At 53.6% G+C, this 25,678-nt stretch overlaps 8 protein-coding genes across 8 annotated transcripts; 6 read left to right on the top strand and 2 right to left on the bottom strand.

Moving 5' to 3' along the window:
• Nucleotides 1-116: 116 nt before the first annotated feature.
• On the top strand, nucleotides 117-1,393 carry PG998_006831 (uncharacterized protein; the record flags this gene model as incomplete). Its single annotated transcript, XM_066873647.1, has 9 exons — nucleotides 117-141; nucleotides 213-300; nucleotides 364-435; nucleotides 514-547; nucleotides 608-815; nucleotides 875-966; nucleotides 1,023-1,157; nucleotides 1,221-1,247; nucleotides 1,307-1,393. The coding sequence occupies 9 exons, from the start codon at nucleotides 117-119 to the stop codon at nucleotides 1,391-1,393; spliced, it is 768 nt and encodes a 255-aa protein (XP_066729592.1).
• Nucleotides 1,394-2,085: 692 nt separating this feature from the next.
• Nucleotides 2,086-3,175, top strand: PG998_006830 (uncharacterized protein; the record flags this gene model as incomplete). The annotated part of the gene is made up of 2 exons (XM_066873646.1): nucleotides 2,086-2,316; nucleotides 2,435-3,175. The coding sequence occupies 2 exons, from the start codon at nucleotides 2,086-2,088 to the stop codon at nucleotides 3,173-3,175; spliced, it is 972 nt and encodes a 323-aa protein (XP_066729591.1).
• A 2,335-nt stretch (nucleotides 3,176-5,510) lies between these two features.
• PG998_006829 (uncharacterized protein) lies at nucleotides 5,511-8,413 on the top strand (the record flags this gene model as incomplete). Its single annotated transcript, XM_066873645.1, has 5 exons — nucleotides 5,511-5,606; nucleotides 5,662-6,375; nucleotides 6,426-7,025; nucleotides 7,081-7,324; nucleotides 7,377-8,413. The coding sequence occupies 5 exons, from the start codon at nucleotides 5,511-5,513 to the stop codon at nucleotides 8,411-8,413; spliced, it is 2,691 nt and encodes an 896-aa protein (XP_066729590.1).
• A 6,654-nt stretch (nucleotides 8,414-15,067) lies between these two features.
• On the top strand, nucleotides 15,068-16,979 carry PG998_006828 (MYND-type zinc finger protein MUB1; the record flags this gene model as incomplete). The annotated part of the gene is made up of 2 exons (XM_066873644.1): nucleotides 15,068-15,943; nucleotides 16,032-16,979. The coding sequence occupies 2 exons, from the start codon at nucleotides 15,068-15,070 to the stop codon at nucleotides 16,977-16,979; spliced, it is 1,824 nt and encodes a 607-aa protein (XP_066729589.1).
• Nucleotides 16,980-20,277: 3,298 nt separating this feature from the next.
• PG998_006827 (translation initiation factor eIF4e) lies at nucleotides 20,278-21,195 on the top strand (the record flags this gene model as incomplete). Its single annotated transcript, XM_066873643.1, has 3 exons — nucleotides 20,278-20,348; nucleotides 20,428-20,732; nucleotides 20,876-21,195. 3 exons carry the CDS (start codon nucleotides 20,278-20,280, stop codon nucleotides 21,193-21,195), a joined length of 696 nt encoding a protein of 231 aa, XP_066729588.1.
• A 733-nt stretch (nucleotides 21,196-21,928) lies between these two features.
• On the bottom strand, nucleotides 21,929-22,693 carry PG998_006826 (hydroxyacylglutathione hydrolase; the record flags this gene model as incomplete). Its single annotated transcript, XM_066873642.1, has 3 exons — nucleotides 21,929-22,334; nucleotides 22,424-22,611; nucleotides 22,691-22,693. 3 exons carry the CDS (start codon nucleotides 22,691-22,693, stop codon nucleotides 21,929-21,931), a joined length of 597 nt encoding a protein of 198 aa, XP_066729587.1.
• Nucleotides 22,694-23,117: 424 nt separating this feature from the next.
• Nucleotides 23,118-24,001, bottom strand: PG998_006825 (uncharacterized protein; the record flags this gene model as incomplete). The annotated part of the gene is given in 3 exon segments (XM_066873641.1): nucleotides 23,118-23,300; nucleotides 23,464-23,584; nucleotides 23,601-24,001. 3 exon segments carry the CDS (start codon nucleotides 23,999-24,001, stop codon nucleotides 23,118-23,120), a joined length of 705 nt encoding a protein of 234 aa, XP_066729586.1.
• Nucleotides 24,002-24,655: 654 nt separating this feature from the next.
• Nucleotides 24,656-25,495, top strand: PG998_006824 (ATP-binding protein cassette (ABC) transporter; the record flags this gene model as incomplete). The annotated part of the gene is made up of 1 exon (XM_066873640.1): nucleotides 24,656-25,495. The coding sequence occupies one exon, from the start codon at nucleotides 24,656-24,658 to the stop codon at nucleotides 25,493-25,495; it is 840 nt and encodes a 279-aa protein (XP_066729585.1).
• Between the last annotated feature and the right edge of the window lie 183 nt (nucleotides 25,496-25,678).

Genomic DNA, 25,678 nt, shown 5'->3' with positions numbered 1-25,678 from the left:
GCATCTGTAAGTTCCCAGAAGGCTGGTGTACGATGATGTATCATCTAAACCAATGAGCAATAGACTAATGCCGAGGGCAAATGATCGCCCAAATATAGCTTGCCTTCTCTCGCGCCATGCATATTCAGTCAATCCCCATGTGTACGGCCAGTCCCTTCGACATGATATCGGGTGCCTAGTCGACCGGGAGCTAATCAATTGATCGAACATAGGGGTGGGTAGTAGCAATAACTACGCCTACTTGGTGAAAGACGACAAGTCCAACGATGCCGTCATCATCGACCCGGCACACCCTGAAGAGTAAGCTCACAGCTCCAATAGCAGGCAATAGACATGTTTACTGATAGTATTGATGGGCGGCAGGGTTGTCCCGGTGCTCAAGAAGGCGATCCAGGACGGCGAGATCAACTTGACGGCAATTGTCAACACCCACCAGTAGGTGCTTGCGATCTTATTACCCAGCACCTTGCTTCGTATTGCTGGCTGGCTGTTGGTTCTGACTTTGCTTTGCAGCCACTGGGACCATGCAGGAGGTAACAAACAGATGGTCAGTACTCGTGCCACCTCGCCTCCCCCTCCGGAAGGACGAAATACTGACTGATGGTAGCTTTCTGAGCTCGGCAAGCTGCCCATATACGGCGGTAAGGAATGCGAGGGTGTGACATCCACGCCATCCAATGGCGACGGCTTCAAGCTTGGCAACATCAAGGTGAAGGGTCTCTACACCCCTTGCCATACCCAGGACTCGATCTGCTGGTACATGGAGGATGGCGACCAAAAGGTTGTCTTCACTGGTGACACTCTGTTCCACGGTGGTGAGTTTCGGCGGCTCTTCGGGTGGTGGCTTACTCTTGCTAACGAGCCGGTCCTTCAGGTTGTGGTCGATTCTTCGAGGGCACGGCGACTGAGATGCACAAGGCTCTGAACAAGACGCTGGCTGCCCTGCCAGATGATACCAAGGTCTATGTTAGTCTGGACTACGTTGGATATGATATTTGATCAACATCGCTGACTTCTAGCAGCCCGGTCATGAGTACACCAAGGCCAACGTAAAGTTTGGCGTCTCAGTCTTACAGAACGAAGCAATCAAGGCTCTCGAGTCGTTCGCGGAGAACAACAAGGAGACACAAGGACAGTTTACTATCGGGGACGAGAAGGTACGTATTCACCATCTTGACCGGTCTATATACCTCTACTGACTTGTTTGGGCAATCCACTAGAAACACAATGTCTTCATGCGAGTCGATGTAAGTTATTGATTCAAAAGCCTACTGAGACAACACTCTTGCTGACAGAATATCTCTAGGATCCCGAAATTCAGAAGGCCACCGGACAGACAGATCCCGTCGAAGTTATGGCCAAGCTTCGTGAGATGAAGAACAACTTCAAGTGAGTGTATATAATTTGATGCTTCGGGGGCTGCCCCTGAGACTGGCGGCAACTGATTGATATCCGAAAGCCCCCCAAGTGATAGCAAGCTCTAGTTACCGAAGTTGTACAATATGGATCCATTGAATCCACCAACAAACAATATGAAGACATGACCAAGTGGTTTCAAGTACAACATAGTGTGCATAGAATCGCTGTTGCCATATGTTGTGATGAGGAGTGATAGTTTCAGGCCAAGTAAGGGGTCAATTCGCATGGGTATGGATAAGGGACGTTCGCATGGGTGGTATCGATGATTACTATTGCTTCACTCATCCACTCTTTCTACGGTATTAACCATCAGTATAATCACTACGGCCGTCAGGAGCTAGTTGTGGATGGTGCATGGGTGACGGGGCAATGACAGAGTAAGGACCAGACAGGCTTGGCGCCATTGGATATTGAATATAAATATTATAATCAGGCGAATGGTTCAACTACAGTGAATATCGAGCCGCAACATTCACCGAAAAGCTCCAAATATGAATTCAATACATCACAGTAGCTAATGTCTATAAATTCGAGGAACAGATCCTCCAACCAAGCTCTCCTTTCCGCAACCTCTTCTACATCCTCAACCACCAATACTTCATCAATCCCTCACACAAGCCAACACCATTGCCACCTGATCGAGTCTCCATCACCTCGATCTTCAAGATGATGTCTTCTCTCCTTGGTGCTTGCCTGTTGGCAGCACTGCCTGCCCAGGCCCTAGCCCTGCCGGCTACCTTCACCAATACTGCTGCCGACACTCAGGCATCATGGGCCCCTACCATCACGCCTTCGAATATGTGCAAGGGTTCGAGCTACGCCGAGGCCACTGGCAATTCTGCTGCTCTTACGGCTGACTGCCAAGCTCTCAGAGATGCGGTTTACAGCAACAACGGCGTAAGTCTCATGTTCTCCCCCATTCCCTTCGGGTTCCTTTCCCTCCTCGCATACTGTGCCAGCCCAAAGAAGACAGACCGCCTACTACTTTTGCTAACATGAGACAAAAACCACCAAGCTTTGGACCCTTGATGCTGTCTCCACCGATTACACCTGGATCCTCAACACCACAGGCAGCTGTACCGTCGCCATCGAGAACCCCAACCTCAGAAGCGATGGCCTGACCCGCATCGGCAACTTGGACGTGCTTCGGATCCTGGACCACGTACTCGACGGGGCCGGCGACACGGTCGAGGGCAAGGGCAGCTGGTGGTGCGGCGGTGACGGCTCATCATCAACCCCCAGCTGGTGGATCCATAACGCAGCCCCGGCCACGGAGAAGCCCGCTACCGGTGCTGCCAAGTTCATCTCGTCCGCCATCTCCAAGGCCAAGGAGACGATTCTCCACGGCCGCGACGGCGCCTCCGAGACGGCGCCCTGGACCCCCGGCTCCGGGCCCTCCACCGTGTGCGGCAACTCGACGTACACGGACCTGACCAACGACGACACGTCGCCGTACTGGTGGTGGTGCGACGCCATCGTGGGCTGGGTGGACCAGAACAACGGCGAGTGGACGCTGTCGGCCGGCTCGGACGACTGGTGGCGCCTGGAGAACGCCAAGACGGACAGGTGCGAGCTCGTCGTCAAGAACCACGACGGCAGCCCGCCCGTCGGCAACAACGACGCCCTGACCATCCTCCGCTACATCGAGTTCGACAAGGACCGCGCCAAGGGCCAGAAGGCCGAGTTCCAGGGCTCGTTCGCGTGCGGCCCACAGCAGACGACGGTCCAGTGGTGGCTGCGGAAAGTCCAGACCTAAGACCCGAGAAGAAGAGATGCTTACATGGCCAAGTGTGTAGCTGCTGTTGTTACTGCTCCTTGCTAGTTTATGCGGGTTGTACGGGGAGGGGGTGCCAGTCAGTTGATCGGTAAGGCAAGACGTGGAGAATCAGAGGAACAGCTTGTGAGACCATGTCGTGATGGATTTCTGCTTCGGCCCCGAGTCATACGGGAATAACATAGCATATGGGCTGCTTCGGACCTGTCTAAATAAAACCAATTCCTCGATAGCTCTTCACTGATATCGGTGACATGCGAGCACTTCCGTACTCATGAAATCGTGACGAGCATATGTGACTTTGGAAGTTTTCATTATTGACGATATTGATCTACATATAAGGAATGTATCCCACAAGCCCCAAGCACCAGCTCAACTATCGAGCGAGATAACTTTAGGGACCCAAGGGAGAACTGGTCGTTTGAAGATTGACCAGCCCGGGCGTCTGATCTTGCTTCAGTGTCCACACTTGACCGTTGTAGAGTATAGATAGTTCGAAACGGTAAGCTCTAGCAATTGAAGAAGCGGTTTGTTTGTTTGGTATGCATCGTACTTGTCGTGTTGACAAACGAGTATGACCGTGACAAGAAGACAAATAAAGAAGAAAACGGGCAAGGAGATGTTTGGAACGGCTAGCGGCCGGCTTGCAAATCGATGGTTACCTGTGATGAGTGCTGGCTGTTCAACCGGCAATAGACAGCGTATTGTTTTCCCGTACAGGATACGGAAGATCCAGCCAATCTATAGCCCAGCCCATATTATGTCCAGCATTGTGACTTGAAGTGTCTGCTGAAGAGCCTTCTCTGGAAGTTTTGTCGAATTGTGTGTTGGGAAGGACGAAAGTCTTGCTTGAGATTGGATGTTCGTAGAAAATTTCAAGTAGTCAGGAAAAGTGGACCAAGTGTACTGTGTGGATATTATACACGAATATTCGAGAAACACTGTACCGCAGAAAGAGCGCGACGTGATGTGATACGATACTGGGGTCAAGAATCACTCAGCCCTCAAGATGGATTTCGTTTACTCTGTCATTATTTCTAGGTGAGCCTTGCAGGTGAGAAATCGTGCTCTTTCCAGTGATGTGTCGTTTGCTACTACCTCGCGAGGGACTTGCTCAGGAGAGAAAGAAAGGCTGATCGATAGAAGGTTTCGACAACAATTATATGTTCCCTGTGCTTCGGCGGTAACATATGGAAGGTAAGGCTTGCCAAAAATACGAGTGAGAGATGCCTATTGTGTACTCTTTTTGTACATTCCGATCCCAATGCAGGATATCATCACGTTTGCGACACCCAGTTGACGATCATGTTGACCGGTGTCAGCGGGCCATTCGATCGCAATCGTATGAAGTGAATTCGTTGACGGCTTGTCAAGTCAAGAAACCAGTGAAAAACACCCTTGCCTCCTCCATTTTGTCCGCTTGATGTTGATGTCCCGATCCTCCGAACCATGTGCTGGTTGTTGGGCCCCGTACGCGTTGTCGTCTTCTTCCTCACATCGACCCGCGAAGGACCGGCTGCGATGAAAAAGAAAAAATAGCAAGAGTTGAGAATACTCAGCATAAGGGCTACAAAAATTCCCTACCCGGCCGAGGCCAAGTAGGAGCGGTCTTAGTTTAGTTTTCAACTAGCAAAAACGCAATCTCGGACGAATCCTCACTGATATGCGTAAAGCCCGTGCACCAGGATGGAGAAGAAAGGAAGAAGAGAAGAAGGGAGAAGGCCGGTGGGGAAGCGAGATTTTATACCAATTCTGGAGTGGGTCCAGCGTATCGATTGCATTTACCCACCGTATGGAGATAGCGCGTGGCTGATTGGTAGGTGTCTGAGGCAGGCAGCAATCCGTATCTTTCAAGAACCGTTACCGCACCCAATCCCAGTTTCTAGGCATGCATCGTTTTCTAGTCATGTAGGCAGCAAGACTTGTTGTGTTCGATACAGTCGTTTTACAGTTCTCTCTATGTCCATTTTGGGTTCTATTGTGACACTTCTGCGTTTCACGGGAGCTCATTATTCTTCTTTACTTGGGAGCTGACGAGAGCTGACGAGGGAGAATGAGCTGGCCTGTCCGTAAATGACGCTAACGAGACCGTTATCTGGCTGCCATCAATGAATTCAATGCAGAGTGTCCACAGCCTGTTCGTATCCAACGTCCGTCCATTGAATCCGAGAATCAACGTCATATTGCGCCGCAACCCGTTGGCAACATTGAATCGTAAATAATCACCAACTGCCGTATAATCTACCCTACGGAACATCCATCCAAGTCTGGCCCATTGCCCTAGGCTGCTGTGCCATGCTATGACGACGCTGCCACCATGGGCGCCAGCGACTCCAAGCTAGTATTTAAGAAGGGCATCTTCAGGCTCTCGGAGGAGAGACACATAGCTGCCGACGATGAGTACTGGACCCAGGTATGCCGCTTTGCATGTCGCATGTACTACACAGGCTAATTCCCCCGTTCTCTAGTTTTGGGAGCTCCCGGAATCCTCAGAAGACATCTTCAGCCTCTTCGCGCCAGCCGACATACGCCGAACGCGAGACAATGCTATAGAGAATCTAGAAACGCTGATATTGGCCGTCACCTCGCGGTTGTTCATATTGCGTCATCATCCTTCGTTCCCCGACCCCGAGCTTGCACCCGAACGAGATGCGTTGAACTGCGTGCGGGTTCTGACCCGCATACTGCCATACATTTACGAGGTAGAGAGCCTGCAGGGCTGGGAAGACCAGTTCTTCTGGGGCACGAGGCGGAAACGCACAAGACGAGCGGCTTTGCAGAACGAAGTGCTGTTTGACGAAGCGCAGGCCGACGAGACCGAAGCAAAACCCACAGCGGACGATTTCGAGGAAGCGAAACCCCTGGCCGAGGAACTGATAGACACCCTCATCGACCTGCTATTCTTCTCGGATCTGACGGTGCCCCGACAACCACATGGCAAGCCCAAAGTCACATATGCCATTTGGCAGAGCGGAGTGGGCTGTAATACGGCGGTAGCGACAACGAAGGAACATGAGAACAACCGCAGCGAAATCCTTCGATTGCTGTTGACCTTGGCCGGCCAGAGCATGTACGAGTCGCCCAGTGTCTTACCTACCAAGGGCACCAGGGCGTTGACTTATCTCTGCACATGCCCGGACAAGCAAGTGGTGCTGTCAGTGCTATGCTCTTTGCTGAATACGGTACGTTTCCCCCTACTAGTATCTGTCCAGCCGGTTCTGACCCTATCTAGACACTCAAGTACAACCCTGCGAGCTGGCGGGTACCATACAATGCCTTGCAATTCAAGGATCCGAAAGAGATACTGGTGACATACACATTGCAGCTCTTGCTAGTGACGGTACTTTATCCTATCCCTGAGACACAGCCCGGCACATCCCAGAAGAATTTCTACCGGCATTTCCTTGGCAGATTACACCGGCCTCAGGACTTTCAGTTCATCGTGGATGGTATGACACGGATTCTGAACCAGCCCTTCCACGCAAACACCACCTCCTATATACCTGGAACACAGGCGGCAACCAAATTCTCGCCCGAAATTATCATGCTCTTCTGGGAGATCACGCAGTGTAATAAGCGTTTCAGATCGTACATGATTGACACCGAGAGAGCACACGACTTCCTTATTTCGATAATTTTCTACGCAACTGAGTACAAGTTGGACGCTTCAAAGCAAGGTGTTGTCCGCATGTGCGCTTTCCTCCTGCAGACGCTGAGTGTAGAACCGAAATTCGGGATGAAGCTCAACAAATCTTTCGATGGTCAAAACACTCTACCGCTTGTCATCAGGATTATGGGATTCAGGGGAAGCTATGCCGATTTCCTGATACAAGTAAGCATTCTGGATAGTTCCCCTTGTGCGCCCCCACGTATACTAACAGTCCCAGTCCATCTACAGCCTCATAACTACGAGCCAGGGCAAGCTCTCGGTTATATACCCTGCTTTGCTAGCTGTGATCAACAACATATCAGCGTACCTGGAGGGCATCAACGGAACTACAAGTTCTCGACTACTGCAGCTGTTTTCGTCTATGTCATCCCCTTCGTTCCTCCTAGCCAATGATAGCAACCATGATCTTCTGAGATCATTACTGGAGTCAATGAACGCTATTATTGAGCACCAATACAAGAGTGAGTCGCATGAACATGCCGTTTGAACATTTCGTTGACTAACACGTTATAGGCAACCCTCTTTTTGTCTACGCAATTCTGAGACATAAGAAACGCTTCGAAGCTTTGCGTTCTTTCACGCTTGAGAGTGGCCAAGCAGAGGTCGAGAGACGGAATCGTCAGCGAAAAGAGTCGGGTCAACCGGCTGATCCATTTGATCTGAGTTCACGAAACTCTACGGATAGCCTGCGGAGCCCAACAACAGCACAACCCCGGACGCCGACGCTGAGTGATGTGCCAGAGGAGGACAGCACATTTGCTATTGGCGACGACGAAGACGACAGTGACGACGAAGATGACGAGCGTCCAACCCCTGCTCAATCAAGTCCTAGGGAGCCTCCATCTCGAGCCTCGTCGATTGCCGATCCAGAAGATGCCGTCCCAACGCAACTTAGAGGGATGTCGGAGAAGGCCCGAGGCAAGATGCCTGCAGGCACGCCCTCATTCTCGAGACAGAACAGTGTTACTAGCTTGAGCGGCTTCTCTGCCCAAGCCGGTGGCCAGTCATCCGGCATGTTTGAGCCATCGGCACACTGGATCGAGAGCTGGCTTCCGGAACTGCCTCTCCACACCGTTCTGACTGTCATCCAGCAACTCACGGTGCTGATCAACCGCCAGGAACTGACAGGAGATACGCCGTCCGGGCCTAATCTACAGAAGATTCGAGATGCGGATCTTGTGGGCATCGACCCTTCGCCCATCCGGGTTCATTCCTTCGAGTGGTCACCGCTCGCCCTTGGCTGGTACGAGTCGCTGGTCTGGAGTTTTGCCTTTGCCAGCGAGATGCAGATCGCCAAGGGGACCGCGGGTGTCTGGAACGGGACGGCGATCAAGCTGTTCCGAGTGCAAGGCACAGCGCCCCAAGGACCGAGTCTCTCCAGCCCTCGAGGTGCTATTGACATGGTAGGAACGTCCATCGTTTCTCGAATCGGGGCAATGAACCTACAGGGAGGTCAAGGAAACCAAGGAACCCAAGGAATTCAAGATGCTGGCCCTGCCATGCCTGCCGGTGGTAGTGCAGCACCTAACCGGGGCATTCAGGAGCAGTGACCCGAAGGCATCACGCAAGTATCATAACTGATGTTGGGGGATGAAGGAGGAAGCGGCGGGATCGGGTTTCGCACGCATACGGGGAGCCATTGCAGACGGCCATCAGTATAATTTCCAAGGCGAGGAGGGGGTACACATGCGTGCTGTGTATGGTTCTGTATAGCATCGGCGTGGAACGATCAAGATACATCCTGGAATACATTTCATCGAACCTATCAATCCTTGTGTTGTGAACATAGTGTACGTTTCTGGCAAGGCTGATGCACTGGCTACCGTAGTCACGATGTTGGTCCTTGGAGACTTGTTATGGTGCTCGTCTACTGGCGTGCCCCTATCAGAAGTTCCTTGGTTCCTTGTGGCATAATGAACATAAGTATTGGACGCTTCACTAGGCTTTCCCAATCGCAGCGGTTATCTCCCATATTCCAAGTACGTTTTCCAAGACCTCGTTATGCTACGAATTATCATGGTTGTTATGCCCTTTGAACTCTTCGTAGTAGCCTTATGTGGTACTGCAAGAGATGGTAAACCGGCACTAGGATCAATTGCTGTAAGATGGGCTTCGTAATAGGCCAGACTACTGTATCCTCGGTGTAGATGTTTGGGCTGTGGAGGAGAGTGCTAGACCAACTTCGCAAGCTGCTGCTTATTGGCTATCCAACCTCCCGCTTCCAGGAAACGTGGTGGGCTACACATTGAAGATTTATCCTGTCGCTGTTCACGATGACGACTATACATGTAACTGGTCACTTCAGCCGGCCCGGAGACGGGACGATGTCACGCACCACGGCATGAACGACGATGCGCATGAACGCCAAGTTCACGGGCCAGTATGCAGTCACTCGACCGCCTAGCTTCCTCGAGGCGGCCGAGGCTAGCATCGTGGGGAGGAGCGGACACAAGCGGAACTAGCAAGCTCATAATGGGGTTTCCCTTCCCCTAGACATCTACTAGGATAGCGCCAAGGCGGTGTCCTTCCAGTATCGAAGTGGCTATTTACCTGAGCTTGACCGCAGTTGGACTTTACCAATAAGTCCACGGCAAGAGCGCATGCCATAATTATCGGAAAATAGAGAAAGATGTACTACTTGTGTTCGCGATGGCTCTTGGCCAAGCTGCTGTTTGTTCATGCGACCGCATATGAGGACGGACTTGGGGCATTGAGATATGGTTGGACGTTAGGGTTTTCTCACCGAAGGTGCAGATGAAACGTCATTTCCTGTTAATCACGGTGAACCCGAAGCTCTTCGAAGACGAATGGTGTTATATACGTGACTAAACCTCGGTGGCCTATTGTACGGTCAACTGCGAGCTGGCTGACGCCATCACCCCTCAAGGCGAGACGAGTGACGTTTCAGCGTTGCTGACAAGGCTTGGGGAGCGTGCGTGCTGATGATGACTATGCGATGCGGGCAGAGACACACCTGCACCAAAGCCCGGGAGGATTAGACATATGTTCCACGCCATCCTTCCATCCAGCCTTCCTTTTCTCATCCTGCCCGACGCAATGGAAGGTTGGGATTGATGCGAGACATACAGGTCTTCTTTTGCCGGGTTTGGGCGCTGCTTACGGAGTATTCTGTCAGTCAGCCAGGCGGGCTTCCTCTACCAAAGCCAGGCCGAGATCCTAACCGCCTATTCGCCACTGCCTTCGATGGTGGCTGGCGGGAAGCGGGCAGAGTGGAGGGGTGAAGACACATTAAGTGCATAGCACGGACCCTACTCGGCAATGTAGGTAGTATGTAACATGGCAGACGGATCCCAGCCATGCGAACTACGTGTATGCATTTTGTGTCCTTGCGTCCCTCCCTGGGCAATGGTCATGGGCCGGCTTCCGAACTTGTGCGCGCGCGCGGGAGATCTGGCAGCTCTCGCACGACCCCTTTTTGTTCTCTCCGTCTTTGAACAGTCAAGTCTGCGTCTGTGTGTTACTTGGGAGTTTTCGATATAAGTATGTATTATTAAACCTGAGTGGCTACTACTATACCGAAGCGCTAGGGTCTATTTAGCCAGATGGGCCAATAGGGACTGAAAGATTACCAACAACAGCGATTAAGCCTGCCGCGGGCGTTACAAGACAAGGCAAAGTCGAAAGTTAAGCGCCGCTGCCATGCTACGCTATTGAACCCTTCTCCCCCTTTTGCTCACAGCTGCCATGGAGGGACGTAAACAAATAAGCGCCAACGTGTGGGAGACAAAGAGAGATGTCACAGGAGCATGCATATACAGTAAACAGAAGGCGAAGCGAGTCGAGTGAAACACCAACATCGCGCCTATGTGTTTTCGCTTACCAACTGGCTTGGCTGTCTGGAGGGATTTGCAAGGATTCATACACACTCAGCCGCGCGTGTTTGGCAGCAAGGGAGCAAATAAGTAGGCTGCCTCTCAGGCCGCATATTGCAATATTGCAGGAGAAAAAGAAAGAGTAGGATGATGATGCCTTACTGTTTGATTGGCATTCGACCACGGTTCTGGGACCGAGAGGCCGGTTCTTTGTGCGTCAGGGGTTGATGACGATGTGGGTTATGGTAAGATATCCCATCCATGGTATCGGGATGCGTCTACCACGTGAGAAGCAAAAGGGCAATGCAGGAACATGAGTCGGTCCTTAAGGCGAGGCATGAAATGAAGGGTCCTCAAGGTCCTGTAGCCCTTCACCGCTAGACCGCTTCACACGTACATAGATTGCCAAAGCAGAAATCGGGAGCTGGAAAGATTGGATTACACGCAAGACACACACGACACACACGATACACGAGAGGGAGTTTGGTCTAGTGCCGCGCTTGGTCGGGAAATGGTTCGACGGTGGAAATAGGGTAGCCACGATGAGGTCACACGAGAAACGGGGGCTTATTATACTGGAATCTCTCGACAATTGGGCCACGAGCCGTACCCGCTATGTGCAAGGAGAACTCTCCCACTCTGTCAAGTTATTTATTTTAACCGCAGCTGGATATTGTCGTCTACTGTCTACTATCTTCTATTACTACACAACTGCTACCAGGATGTATCAGCCCCAGCTGGAGGGAGCGACCCAGCCACCTCCCACCAAGGTGCAGGGGACAAGAGGCCAGGGAAAGCAATGTGGCCCCTGATAGGACAGCCCCATCGTCGGTGGGCACCGAACTTGTCACGGAACCGTTAGCAGTTTCCTAGTGGCAATGACAAAAGACGACGCCTAATGCGGCTCGAAATGGAAATATGTACTTGGTGTACATCCATATGTATATCGGCACCTGTTCTGGCTGCCACGAGGAAATAAGACTGAAAGAAGAAAGGATTATATCCGCTTGTTGCATTTCTTATTCCTTATTGTCTTTGGACTCTACTGTAGACTACCAAGCATGGCGGCTTGCGATTGGCCGCCGGATGCATATCACACACACACACCTTGAGGGCGGCGTTCGTTCTTTCGAGTGATTCGACGTGTCGGGTGTGCGGTTGGGGTTCTGGTTGGGGACAGGCTCGCCCACAGACGGGCTTGGCGAAAGCTGGGTGGTGGTGTGGGGTGATTTTCGTGCTCCCTGCTCCCTTCACGGCCAAGTGGAGGAGGAGAGAAAGCGAAGATCTTTCAACGGTCATCGGCCGAGACCACGTTGGGCTATGGGCTTGCAATAAAAGGGAGAAAGAGAGACGAGGAAGAAGACCCCCGAGGCCGAAGGGTCTGGTTGGTCTACATAGTGTGCCAGAAAGGGGACGGACCTTTCAGTGAAGGCGGGAACCCTACCTCGAATTACTCGTTGCATACCATACCCGACTACCACGAAGCAGAGTCGAGCATGAAGAAGATCGGGCATGGTTATTGGGCATAGTCTGTCTGTAGTGCTGCGTCTAGAAAAATCCAGAATGCACATAGTCGGTTGTTCTTAGCCCGGTCCGGTCCCTGAGATCTTATTATTCCAAACAACGCAACATTTGGCAGGTGTTCGGGTCTGAGACAGGGTGTTATTTCTTTTCCTTCCCATCTATCTCCATGTCTAGAAACCGTTGACTTACATATATCAATACATGCACCCTCCTCGCCTTACATGGGAAGCTTTAGCTGCTGGATGCTGTGCTCAGCGATAAGGGGGCTCGGGACCTGTCAGGTCCTAAAGCTGAAGGTTGCGACCAAGATGCTTTCGAGCCTCAACATCCTTCATGCCGGGGCAAACCTCCGCTAGTAGGCGCCCGGAGAAGAGGGGAGCGCAGGCTTAGGTAATCCCGTAAAGCGAGCCGATTCTCGGTCTAATTGCTTATTCTCGTGTTGTGTGCCAGGACAGACCTCATGGTGAACCCAACCCCCTTTGACATATGTATATGGGAGGACGATCTGCTACTACGTATTATATGCAATGCAATATATGAAGGACATTTTGTGACCTGCTGCTAGCTGCTAGGCATGTTCCCAAATGAATGATAGACGGCTCCTCGCAGAGTTGAGGCTTTCGCCCCCCGTCCTCTCATTAAAGGCAAAAATAGCTGTTTGCATGCAGTCAGTCGTTCTTGGTGCTGCCCGACGTCCGACCTCGAGCTCTCGACCCAACCCGAACTGAGCCACCCCTCGACCTCGAAGGATTATGACGGAACACATCGCAAAGACGAAGTGGAGCGACGAGAGGCACCCGCGTTTCGTCGACAGCGGTAAAGATAACTCTGTTGTGCCATGTTAAGCTTTCTTTCGTATGTTTATGCATCCATCTCTGCCTTGCCTCCTTGCCAACGAAAAAGAACGAGTAAGTGGTCAGAGTAGGTAATTTGGGCCAAGTGCGCTGCTTGATTCAAGGTGCATGGCAATCTCATTAGTCCAGGCCCATTGGCATTTTAGCACTGGGACCGCTCAAACCAGCCTGGCGAGTCGGCCTCCACCGCTGTTTTGGTGGTAAATTCTCTTTCCCTTTTCGGGGGAGACCTGCCACCTGCCATGCGCGCACACACCCGAGGCCATGGTAAGATGTACACACTTGGAGGGCATGCTTTTATGCTAGACAACGTTGGAAACCCTCTACAATCCCTTCCATGGTGCCCCGACACTGTAAACCAGTAGGGCGACTGATCTGCTAACCTACATGGTCCTTTTCTTCCTCATCTGTACTACCAGTGAGGGAACCGCATCTACAGTGGCACGGCCATCTCGGTCACAGCAGGCAGAGAGAGGCCAGTTGGGGCCGACATGCAAGACCCGAAACCCATCATCCCAGTCAGTCAGTCAGACAGTCCCTTTTTTCTCTTTTCTTTCTTTTTCGCCGCTAGCTCCCACCCCCTCCAGCCTGTTCCCTGCCATTTCGAGCCAATCCCAGCCGGCGGCTTTAAGGTTCTCCAGGCTCCTGTTCGTCACAAAGAGAAGCACCTAAAAAAACCACAGTAGTGGAAGGCTCTCCTAACAGCCAATTTGGGGGACACTGGCCACTCGACACTGGGCACTGGGCACTGGGAAGAGAAAGAAGAAAGAAAAAAAAAGGCGTCCCCGGCCAGTACTTGCCGTCCCCCCTCCTTTTGGGCGCAAAACCCCAAACACTGCCCAGTCAATTGAAGTACCTGCTGGAGCTTACTGGAGCACGCCTCCTAACCTGCAATAGGTGCTAGAGACCCCATCGCAAATGCCAGGTGCAACAGTGCTGGTGCTGATTACCTAAATCCATTTGCACCTAACCAGTAGACCAGACAAGCAGTAGTCCCTTTTCGCTCCATCTGTAATCATCCCGTCCGTCTTCAACAATTGATTCATTCCAACCTCTTCCACCAATTCGCTTCACCACCCCCATCCTAACGATACGGCCGTCACTATCACCTCTTCTACCATAGTCCGTGTAGTGTGCTGTCGTATCTGTACTCTCTGCATGTTCGTGTCTGTCTGATCGTCACGAGAAAGCTTGATGGAGGGTTTACTCGTTCTGCTTTTCTGAGTCTTTTGGTAGTTGGGAACGTTGGGTTCGCTTATCCTGCCCGGTTTCCGCTCCTCGTTGTGATTCCATCAAGGAGACCTGATCCTTCTCTCGAGTCGAAGGCGCTCTTCTCCCACCCTCGCCTCTGTCGATAACTATTACGAACCAACAACTACACGACCGACCCGAAGCATCGAGCCACGGCCGAACGCCCTTTTAAGCCATCCAACGTCTGAAACAGATCAACTGGAAAGAGAAAGAAAGATAATTCCGCATTCTTCGTCGGGCCTCATCTGCATAATCTGATCGCCCTCTACCCGAGTTTCGGCCGCCAACCGACATCAACTGGATCGAGGACTTATTGTTCCCTATTGTTGCCTCGTCTTACGTTCTGGACTGCCGACATTGTCGCGCTTATTGAATTCAAGAAGCAAACCCCAGGAACCAGGCACCTGATTGTTGTGGTGTATCATCTCCAACGACAATCGTCAGGTTCCCTAAATCGGAGTAGTCGCACCGTATCAAAACGAATACTCTCGGCACACAAGACCACTTTTCCCTTTCTCTCGAGAGTGCATGAACACTCCTCATTAACCCTCAAACACCGCCTTTCCGACCAACCAAGCATCGCCTGCTTTTCCATTAAACGGCTTTGCCTGGTAATCGGTGGTCTCATTGTATTTTTATATACTATACCCGAGTCCGCCCTTTGCCCATCAATCACCCCCCTAGATTGGCTCGTCCATCTTTCCATCACTTTTCCTGACCCGGCTCAGAGCCTGCCGACAAGATGAGGGAGGTCAACTTCAGTATCCCCAACGTCAACAAGGCGTCGGTGGGCATCACCACGGCCCTTTATGACCGCCGGGCGCTCGATTGCACGTCGACACTGCCGCTGATCAACTCGCTCAACCATCTCGCATACCTCACTACATCCTCAGCCCGCATCCGAGACATTCTCACAGTCGATGGCGGCATCGAGCGATTGGTCTGCATTTTGAAGCAGGGCCGCAGCAAAGACATGATGGACATGTGGAAATGGAACTTGGCTTTCCAATGCGTCGTGAACATTGGAGTCCGCGGCACTGAAGGTGTCCGGACGCGAGTCGTCGAGGCTGACATGGTGCCCGTCATTGCCACAATCCTCGACAACTACATCAAAGTGATTGAGAAGTGTCGCGAAAAGGCCGAGGAGGCCAAGCAGAAGCAGCTGCAGGACCACCACCACCGTCACAGGAGTCATTCCCACAGAGAGTCTTCGTCAAAACCTTCCTCGTCGTTTGCCAACAGATCAGGGCGTCTGGAATTTGAGCAGCGACCCTTCCGCCGACAGGCTCCTCCGCCATCCATCGATATCTCGGCCGCCGCGTACAGTGGCGCTTCATCTTCTGCTTCTACTGCTGCTCCCGCCGCTGAGCAGTCCGCAACCGCTGAGGCTTCCACCTCAGCTTCACAATTCCCAGTGAGCTCCCCGCCAGATCGGGCCGCAGTGTCCAATCACAGACATCATCATCACCACCATCACCGTCATGAGAGTCGCCAGGGACAGAGTTTTGCGTCTCCCTCGCGCCCAGTCGTTCAGCCATTAGCGACCGCGGTTCCCAACGTAGACGGTCCTGAGGGCTTTATTCGCCCTGTCCGCGATGCCGATCGCCTGCCCTCGATGGTGCCCGTACTTCCTAACATCAGCCTGACTTCGCAACCAACGTCGCCGACAACACCTCTCCCACCGCCTCAGATCCGATCTCCTTCAGTGCGACCCGCCTCAGCCTTGGGACCCAATGCTCGTTCTCCGGAGACGCCCCTCGATACGGCACCAAAACTCGACTGCCGATACCGATGATTTACAAACGGATAGTGTTCAATCAGATGAATCCGCCGGAGATGCGGAGATGTCTGGCACCGCCGAGGTGCAGACCACTGTCAACTTCCAGGATATTGCCATGGAAGAGGGCGATAGCACCTTGGCTGGCACCGCCCTTGAGCTGACGACTCCCACTGTGTCCGAAATGCCCGATGCCGGCACGTTCAACATCACCCACCGCGCACCTGTGGATGGAAGCATCCCGAACGTGGCGCCCACGCCCGTACCAGCGATCGGGCTGTCACCAAACCGGCCTATTGTGCCTACCCCTCAGCCGACGATGCCTAACCATTCGAGTGTGCCTCGCTATCTGCTGGATCGCCCCTTGCCGCCCAACCCGCAGATGCTGGCCGCCATGCCCCGGGAAGAAGACGTGTTGATGTCTCTACAACTGCTTGCATACGTTTCGAAGTACTGCAACTTGAGGTCGTATTTCCAGAAGAGCCACTTGGTTCCGCGACTCAAGATCGGAAAAGAATTGCAGCTACTTGACGGTGACCATGTGACCATGGAGTCTCTTGGGCCCCAGGAATACGAGGAGGAGCACTTGTTGGAAAACGACTTCAACATCTTCCCCTTGGTGGAGAAGTTCACGGTTCGATACCACAGCACCGACATGCAATACTGGGCTGGCGTTGTTATGCGTAACCTTTGCCGGAAGGATGATACTCGGGGTGGTATTCGACAATGCGCCTACTATCAGTGCGGCAAATGGGAAGAATTCACGCGCCAGTTTGCTAAGTGCCGTCGGTGCCGCCGTACCAAGTACTGCAGCAAGGAGTGTCAAAAGAGCGCCTGGGCATTCCACCGTCACTGGTGTGTAGCAGCTTCGCAATGATGACCCCAACGCAACGACTTTGACGAAATTTTCAGCACAAAACACAGATATACACACTTCACGGATCACGCATTGCTTTGCTCCAGGCGTTCTCAGCATAATGTCTATTTCATCGAGTTTGTTCCTCGATCGAACTGCATGGCGAAGCAAGCATTTCACACTTTGGCGTCCACGCTCTGATACCACTGATTTCCCTCTGTACAACGGGTTTCTTTTGTGTTATACTTCTCTTGGAGCGTCCCACATTCGCCGGGACAGAAGCCGCAAGGCGTGTGCGGGCTGCGATATCCATTGGTGGCAGCTCAGTGATTATTACGAGACTTGACAGTCCTACAATACTTCACTCACTACGCCGCGCAAGACGGCGTTTACACAGTCCCGAACAGAATCGCTTCGACGTGCAGCAGTATACCCGCCTGCTACTGACAGTGGGCCTTTTTCTTTTCTTTTTTTTATCTTTTAATGTTCCTGCACAACCCACGACGCCTGGTGGAGAGGAGAGGAGGGGAGAGGGCTTGCTCGCAGCTCGTAGCACCATTGCTCCTGCGAGCCGTGCTGCCCTCGACCTTGATTTTCTCTCACTATGCTGCGAAATAGATGGCGAGGAGATCCACGCAGAGCCGCCAGGAAATCGGGACTGAGTCTGCGGCAGCTAGGCCTTGGGTCATAAATGCCTGGATATGGGCATCCGATCTACTCTGGCTATAATGAAGTCAGGTGCTTCTAAGGTCACAATCGGAGTCAATTGTGAGCTTCGGTCCTCAGGTTGGAGAGATTGACGCTTCGGGGAGTTTGGTTTGAATAGTAGTGGAATGGGCTTCCGGGAGAGGTTGCTCGTTCAGCAACTGTATCTTTTATCCAACAATCCAATAAAAAAAGATCATGATGTTCCAATCAGATAGTCATGTGCCCAAAATCGCTTGTGAAAATGCATTTTGCTGCTGATGTTTCCAATCCCCTCGCGGCTTCTACGCACGCTAGGATAAAGGGGGTGTTGAACACGAGTTGATGCTATGTATTGTCACCCATGCAGTCTGAAGATTACACCTTCTTCTCTTGTCTCAAGCCAGTGCTGGTGGAGTTTAGAGGTTGAATGACTCGGGATGCATCTCCCCCTTTTCGCATGCCTGCACACGTACATATATAGACTGCGTCTAGAGTTACTCGAGAGGGAGTTATATATACTGCAACGAGCCTTCGCAGAAATGAGATATCCATTTCCCCTCATGAGTTCTCTCTCTCGTATAGCCAAGAGCAGAGTGCATGGCGATCCTAAGCGATTTCATGGCCCCTTTCCCCAAGGACCTCGATGAGTTACACACATACAGGCTGCGTTTTCGGTATCGTGCTGCCTTGTTTGATCGTCTGCTAGCGCGCACCTTCTATTTGATCCCCCTCTTCCTCTTTCAGAGACAACAACGGGCAGCTAAGGGGGAGAGTCTTGAGAAGTCCTGGCAGCAACGATGATACTAATGTATCTCTTATCACGACAAAGCTCCTCGACTATACGGTATTTCATCTGAACTGCGCCGGTAAACGGGACCAGTCTAGCGGCTCGCTATTTTCGCCCAGCAGCGATACTTCATAGCAGTAGCATGGACGAGGTACATAATGTTTCGGATGGGCAGGTCTTTGAACGCGGTTTTAAGCTTGTCTGGCTCTGGCGCAAACCTAAACCGTCCTCGATCGGACTGCGGCCGGCCGTGGGGTTTTAGGAGTGAAACCTGTCAAAGTGATTCCTCTTATGCGACGGTGCGGAAAAGGCTTAGATCGTCCCAAGTCTCTCTCTCTCTGTCCCGTCGCATCTTTCGGCATTTGCATGAGTGTATCCACGACCATCTCTTTTCGCGAGGCGGAACACCAACATACTTACAAACTGTTTGCTTGTTCGTAAAGGGGTGTCTGTCTGTCTACTCCGTACCGCATCCAAAGTAGCGACACGTCCCTATGGTGATCTCCGGCCTACAAAGCCCGTCCGTGGGACGTGGACGTGGTATCAAATTGCGGTTCGGGAATGGAAAGCCGCCTAAGCCCACTGTTTGGTGGGGGCTGAACGGTGCCGCGGGCGCGCTACGAAACCTGAGACTGAACCCCAACGTCCTCCAACTTTAGAAATGGAAGCACCTGCACGGTACATGCCAAATGCCTATTGCCTCTGCGCACTCGCTCCCCCAGGCTGTTCGGCACCTATCAACATTGTCTCATTGTCTGTTCGCGTCCCAGCGTGCTGGTTGGTCTTAGCCCACTTGCACAAACGACAAGTAGCCAAATAAAAGGGGATAATTACCAACCAAAGAGAAACAGAGAATCATGGCAGCCACAACGTTGTGCATCGTCAAATCGCATTCGTTGGTTGTCGGCTCTGCTAGCTGGCCTTGGTAGCTAGCGATAACAGATAGGGGGGGCCACTGACGAGGTGGATGGAGGGGGCCCTGGGGCCATTTTCTAGGTTCGTGTCCCACCGTCCCTGATCGCCCGGTTATGATCAGGGAGCTAAGAGCTAAGCGTGTGCGCTGTAACGTGAAGATTGCAGGCACCAGGGTGCCTAACCAGGTGATTTGTCGCTGCCAGCTACGCCACGAAGCCCCCTAGGGGTTTTAGTTGGCCGGTTTGGAAGGGGGGTCCAGGCTTGGTTCAGGGCAGTTGGCGGCCAAAACTGCCTGGATGCAAATCGAGAAGCACTGGCTCTCAAGCTCTGTGTGTGTGTGTGTTGTGTTCTTCAGCTCCGGTCCCGCGGGACATGGGTTTGCGGGCCATGCTTACCTGCCCAATGGTTATGTTATATCTTTCTGAAACTTATGACGCCTGTGCTACTCTACTACATACGTGGTACTACAGCGCTGGGCTCCTTTGGTGATAATAAACGCTTTCTCTCTTGTTCGAGGGAATCCCTTTCTTCTTCTCTCCTTCCCTTCTTCACCCTCCGGTCCCTTCCCAAAATACCATCATTACTCCTTACCTTTTACGACTCCTAATAAGAAGCCCCACGGTCCGGCCCGCCCTCTCGGTTTCTGCGTGCATCTGAACCAGCCAGCTACTTTGTCATCAGTGGCAGCAGCTCGATTCGATCTATCATACACACACTCTTTCTTAGGTGGCTTAAGCCCGAGTGCCCCTCCAACGGTTATTTCGGCTTCTGGTATCAGGAACAAAACGCTACTTGAGCCAAAGTCGACCTTTCTTCTACCCACAACAATGGCGACCCGTCCTACTCTCTTCACCCGGGGCCTGTCCTCGCTCTCTCAGAGCTCCGACACGGGCTCGCCCAACGTCAGTTCGCCCGCCGAACAGCGCAGCGATGCTCTCCGGAATTTCCAGAAGACGATGCGCCCCCCACACCCACCACGTCTGGGATGTCTACTTTGATAGGTGAGCGAGGCTTTTCTGCTTCCCGGACCACTCTTCTCTTTGGCCAGGTTGGCTGACAATGGATCTCTTAAATACACAGGCAAACCAAGGACCAGAAGCCCCCGGAGGACGGCGCCTACCAGGTTTCGTTCGAGAAGCTGGACACCAAGATCGAGTCGGTGCAAGACTTTTGGCGCTACAACAACAACTTCCCCGTCGACCAGATCAAGATGCGCGAGTCCGTCTACCTGTTCAAGAGCGGCTTCAAGCCCGTCTGGGAGGACCGCCGTAACATCCTCGGCGGCAGCTGGACGTTCCGCGTCCCCAAGGCCAACGGCTCCGAGTTCTGGGATCGCATCCAGCTCATGGCCATCTCCGAGGCGCTGCAGAGCGTTCTCGAGGAAGGTACGTTTTATACAAATAAATACAGGGGAGAGCAAGGGGGGGAGAGATGCCGCAGCATCCATCGGAACTTCGTGGAGGCTCCCTTTATTTTCCCAGCAAACAAGCGAGCAAGTGACTAACTTTAACTCGTATGTTTCGAACAGGTGACCAACTCTGTGGTGTCGGCCTCTCGGTGCGCTTCAACTCGCACCTGATCACCATCTGGCACCGCGACGCCTCGAAACAGAAGTCGATAGACGGCATGCTCGAGTGCGTGCTCGAGCAGCTGCCCGAGAACCTGCGGCCGAAAGCCGACAACTACTTCTACAAGAAGCACTCGGACCACGCCGGCTTCAAGGCGCCCCCGGAGCTCCAGGCGGTCCTCGACTCGCAGAAGAAGGCCAACGAGATAGCCAACAAGGCCAACGCCAACGAGAACGTCAAGGTCACGCCGGCCGAGGAGACGACCGAGGCAGCATCTTAACAATGTTTACCCGGAAGCATTGAAATGGGATGATGAGCGAGTGTGGTGGCAGCACTCGCGGGTAGTCAGGAAAGTGGACAATGTGGGGAGAGGATCGACGAGGACAGAACTTGGAAACAAGGGGTTGTTCCGCGAGCATTGCATTGTTAGCAGGAATCTTTGGTCATAAATCGGAAGGGTTGAAGTTTCATGCGTTGGTTGCTGAAATATCCTCGCTTTTTCATGACTATGAGTTGCATGGACGGGCGTTGGTTGAATATTCACATTGCTCTCTCGCGACACCCCCAAAAAAGAAAGTAAGAATAAAAAACTCAAAAAGGGGGCTACCAAAACTATATTGAGTCTTGCTCTATATACCATCGTGTAGACAGGGTATCATATTTCGCCTTCCCACCGCCATCTGTCTTCTTGTCTAAAGCCTCCATCCCGGTCGTCGTGCATGTGTTATCGGTCGTGAAGTTCATTCCTCTCGGCATCTGCCCAGTTAGATCCGTTATACTTGCGCCCACCTCCGGCCAGCCTACACATAATCGGAGTAGGCAGCTCAGGCATGGGCTTGCAGGAAACTGCTCTTCCCAACGTGAATCCAATGCTAGGGCTAATACTGACCTCCGCAAAGGAAGGTAGCATGCACTGCGGGTACGACATGGCAAGGCAACCCTGTTCTCCCTTGGCCCTGTTGAAAAAAGCTTCTTTCCTTTCCCCCGTTCTGTCAGTTCCCCCCTTTCCCTTTTCACTTCCACACGCCGGCCCTGCGCATCACCTCCTCGAACTCGGCACGGCCGACGCCCCGGCCGACGCCCGCGCCGCCGTTGGCCTCGAGGATCATGTCCTTGAGAAGTTGGTCGTCGACGTCCTGCTTGAGCGTCCGGGCCACGCGCTTCAGGTGTCCCAAGGTCAGAGTGGGAGGGCCTTCGTCTTCTGCTGCTGCTGCTGCTCCCGCGCTACCGCCGACAAAGAGACGGAAGGCCTCGTCGACCTCGGCCGCGTGCGTCTCGTCCGTCTCGTCGTCGCGCGCGTGCAGCTTCAGCGCGCAGATGGCGACGAAGGGCTCGTACGCGGCGTGGCCCTCGTCGTCCGGGTCGAGGATGGACAGGAATTCGCGGAGCTCGGGCTTCGTGGGGGTTAGGTTCAGGGCGCTGTTTGTTCGGGGTTGCAAGAAGGGTCAGTCACTACTTATACTTAGACAGAGAGAGAGAGAGAGTATGGAACGGGTGACGCGACGTACACCATGGCTCGCCGCACGTCGCTCGTGGGGATCACGCCCTCCTTCTCGCCGTCCATGGGCTCCGAGAAGAGCGCGAAGGCTTCTTTGATCTCGGCCTCTTCGCGCGCCGTGATGCTGTGCTCCTTGGCCAGTTTCGACTGGCGCTCCTTGAGGGCCGCTGCGGCGGCGGCGGGTTTTCGTTTCGCGGGCTGCACGTTGAATAAGGTATAGGGCTTCAGCTTTCTTTCTTTTTTCTTGTTGTGGTGACAAGGATCGGTGTGCGCTTACCATTGCTTCTGTAGGCGATGTGTATGCGACCGCGGGGGAGGCAAATCGGTCGGCAGAGGAAGTACGTAGGTGTGTAAGTGTAAGTGGTATTTCCAGTGTCGAGAGTGTAGCGTGCGGAATCTGCCAGGCCTAACTGGTGACGGCGATGAAAGATAATAACCCCACTGCGGAATGCGCGCCGTTCCTGGCAAAGTGGAAGTGGGGTGTTAGGGGAGCACATGCCTTTTTTAGTCATGTTCCGTCCGGGGTAGAGAGAACGCCGTGATATCGATATTATGTATCTTCTCATGCCTATAATAAGTTACGCAGTCTTGTTTCAAGTCTGCTATCGACATTTAACTAGCCACCATGGGTTTATGTTACCGATTTGCGATAGTGTTCCTATTGGACGTCTTGGCCATAAGGCCATAACTCTATGTTGCACGCTTCACAGTTTACTCCCCACGAACTTGGCCACCAGCTCCGGCCAGTACGCCGATTGGAAGTAGCTTGAGTGTGCCGCGGCATCAGTCCCTCTCGCGCACAGCGGATCGTCCACGACGCAATAGTCGCGGAAGCGGTCTGCCCAGAGACTCAGACTCTGGAGCATAGCTTCGGTCCGGGGGTATTGCTGTAGAATGTCCGTTAGCGAAGCCCCCTCCTTAGTTATGTTTTCCCCCAGAATGCCGTGTCATACTGGGAAAAAGACCTAATTGCCTCCCCCATCTGTCTCATGTTGTGAGATGGGGGGTCAAGCTATACAGACGTAAAAGGAGGGGGAGAAGGGCACTTACACCGTCGGCAGCAGACCCGTTCCCGACATTCCACGGCATGCCGGCGTTGTGGTGCAGCTCGCCAAACGTCACGACGGCGGCGACGCGGGGCCCTGGGAACTCGTCCGGCGCCAGGGCCGGGCTCGCGGGCTGCGCACGTGCCCGTGAGCTCGAGGCCGCCGCCGCCGCCCGCGAGCAGGTCCGTGACGAGCGCGCCGCCCCGCGACCAGCCCGACACGACGAGGCGCGCGCGCGGGCACGCCGTCGCGTACGCCGTGAGGTTCCCGCGCAGCATCTGGATCCCGTCGTGTTGGTCCTGGCAGATGGTCTGCGCGTCGCTGGTCGCGTTGTACGCGATGGACTGGAAGCCGCACGACGACGACGACGACGACGACGAGGCTTGGGATCGGCAGATGGCGTCGCTGATGCTCGTCTGGAGGCCCGGGATGGCCTCCCCGTGGCCGCGGACTAGGAATATCTGGATGGAGTTGCAGGTGGTATCATTAATAGTCGCTGCGGCCGCTGCGGTGGCGGCGGCGAGGACTTTGGAGTAGTGCATTTTGGAATATCGAATCGTTCCCAGATCACCGATTGATTCTTAGGAAGACTTCCTTCGGGGAGACTACGCTCTTGTATCTATACACTTTGTCCCAAGTCCCCCCGCTGCGGCATATATCACCCTCCCTGCACAGATCATAAACCGGTAATTTCACCTGCTTGCCAAGCCTTCTCCAGTTCCCCATTCCGTGCAGTCTATATCTGCTCCTTCTGGGTTAATTGTCCTATTGGCTATCATGTGTATGCAAGACGAAGGGGTATAGGATGTCAATTGGTGACGCACATGAGAACGGCATTGTTCGAAAGTAGGCGCCCGCCAGGCTAAGAAGCAGTTGTTGCTGCCCCACAGAATCCTGACGTCGTCCAATTCGTCCGTCGGCTTCGGCTTTGAAATCGTCGGCCTCGACATCCCACCCCAACATAATATATTGCGTGCTTGTGTCACTGGAATCTCGACTTGAAGGTATTTCTAGTCCTCGAAGCAATCTCACACCCGACACAAACTTACGGCACTTTTCATCACGCCGGCAGCATCACTACGCCACCCGCATCATCGACTCATACCTTTTTTCACCCCACCACCCCCCACTACCATTAAGAAAAGCCGAGAAGAAGAACCCAAGCAAGCAAAGCAAAGCAACTCACTACATTCAAGATGGTTAACGCACCTGATATCAAGGTCAACAACCTGACCTACACCTTCCCGGACTATTCGACCGGCGTGACGGGCCTGACCCTGGCCGTGCCCCCGCGTAGCCGCACCCTGCTGATCGGCGCCAACGGCGCGGGCAAGACGACGCTGCTGCGCCTGCTGGCGGGCAAGCGCCTGGCGCCCAGCGGCGCCATCAACGTGTCCGGCCTGGACCCCTTCACCGACGGGCTCGAGGGCGTCACGTACCTCGGCCTGGAGTGGGTGCTCAACCCCATCGTGCGGACCGACATGGGCGTCGCGGAGCTGCTGCGGTCGGTGGGCGGCGACGCGTACCCGGCGCGGCGCGACGAGCTGGTGGGGGTGCTGGACATCGACGTGCGGTGGCGCATGCACGCCGTGTCGGACGGCGAGCGGCGCCGCGTCCAGCTGGCCATGGGCCTGATCCGGCCGTGGACGGTGCTGCTGCTCGACGAGATCACGGTGGACCTCGACGTGCTGTCGCGGGCCGAGTTCCTGGGCTGGCTGAAGCGCGAGACCGAGGCCCGCGAGTGCACCGTCGTCTACGCCACCCACATCCTCGACAACCTGGCCGGCTGGCCGACGCACCTCGTCCACATGCACCTCGGCACCATCCGCGAGTGGGGGCCCGCCGCCCAGTTCCTCGGCGACGCCTCGGCCTCCCGCACCGGCAACAGCCAGCTGGGCGAGCTGGTGCTGGGCTGGCTGAAGGATGACCTCAAGTCCCGCGGCCCGCGGAGCGAGGTGAAGCGCGGCGCCGAGGGGAAGTCGTACGAAGCCGGCGGGCTGGGAGGGTACGGGCTGGAGAAGAGGGTGGACGAGTAGAGAGTCGGTACGATGACCAAGCTGTCGAGGACGAATTGATGATCGGCAGGCAACGTATCGGGCGGAAGAAGAGGAGGAGGAGGACGAAGAAAAGGTGCACTTAACTTGCATTCTTGGCGTTTACAATGAATGGTTTGGGTTCTTTTATGACCCCTGGGCATTTTCGAGGAGTCTCAACGAAAG

Source organism: Apiospora kogelbergensis (assembly GCF_038363985.1).
Source record: "Apiospora kogelbergensis strain CBS 113332 chromosome Unknown utg000005l_segment0_segment0, whole genome shotgun sequence".
NCBI lineage: Eukaryota > Fungi > Ascomycota > Sordariomycetes > Amphisphaeriales > Apiosporaceae > Apiospora > Apiospora kogelbergensis.
Note: the sequence above shows the minus strand (reverse complement) of the source record. Positions and strands in the feature narration are given on the sequence as shown.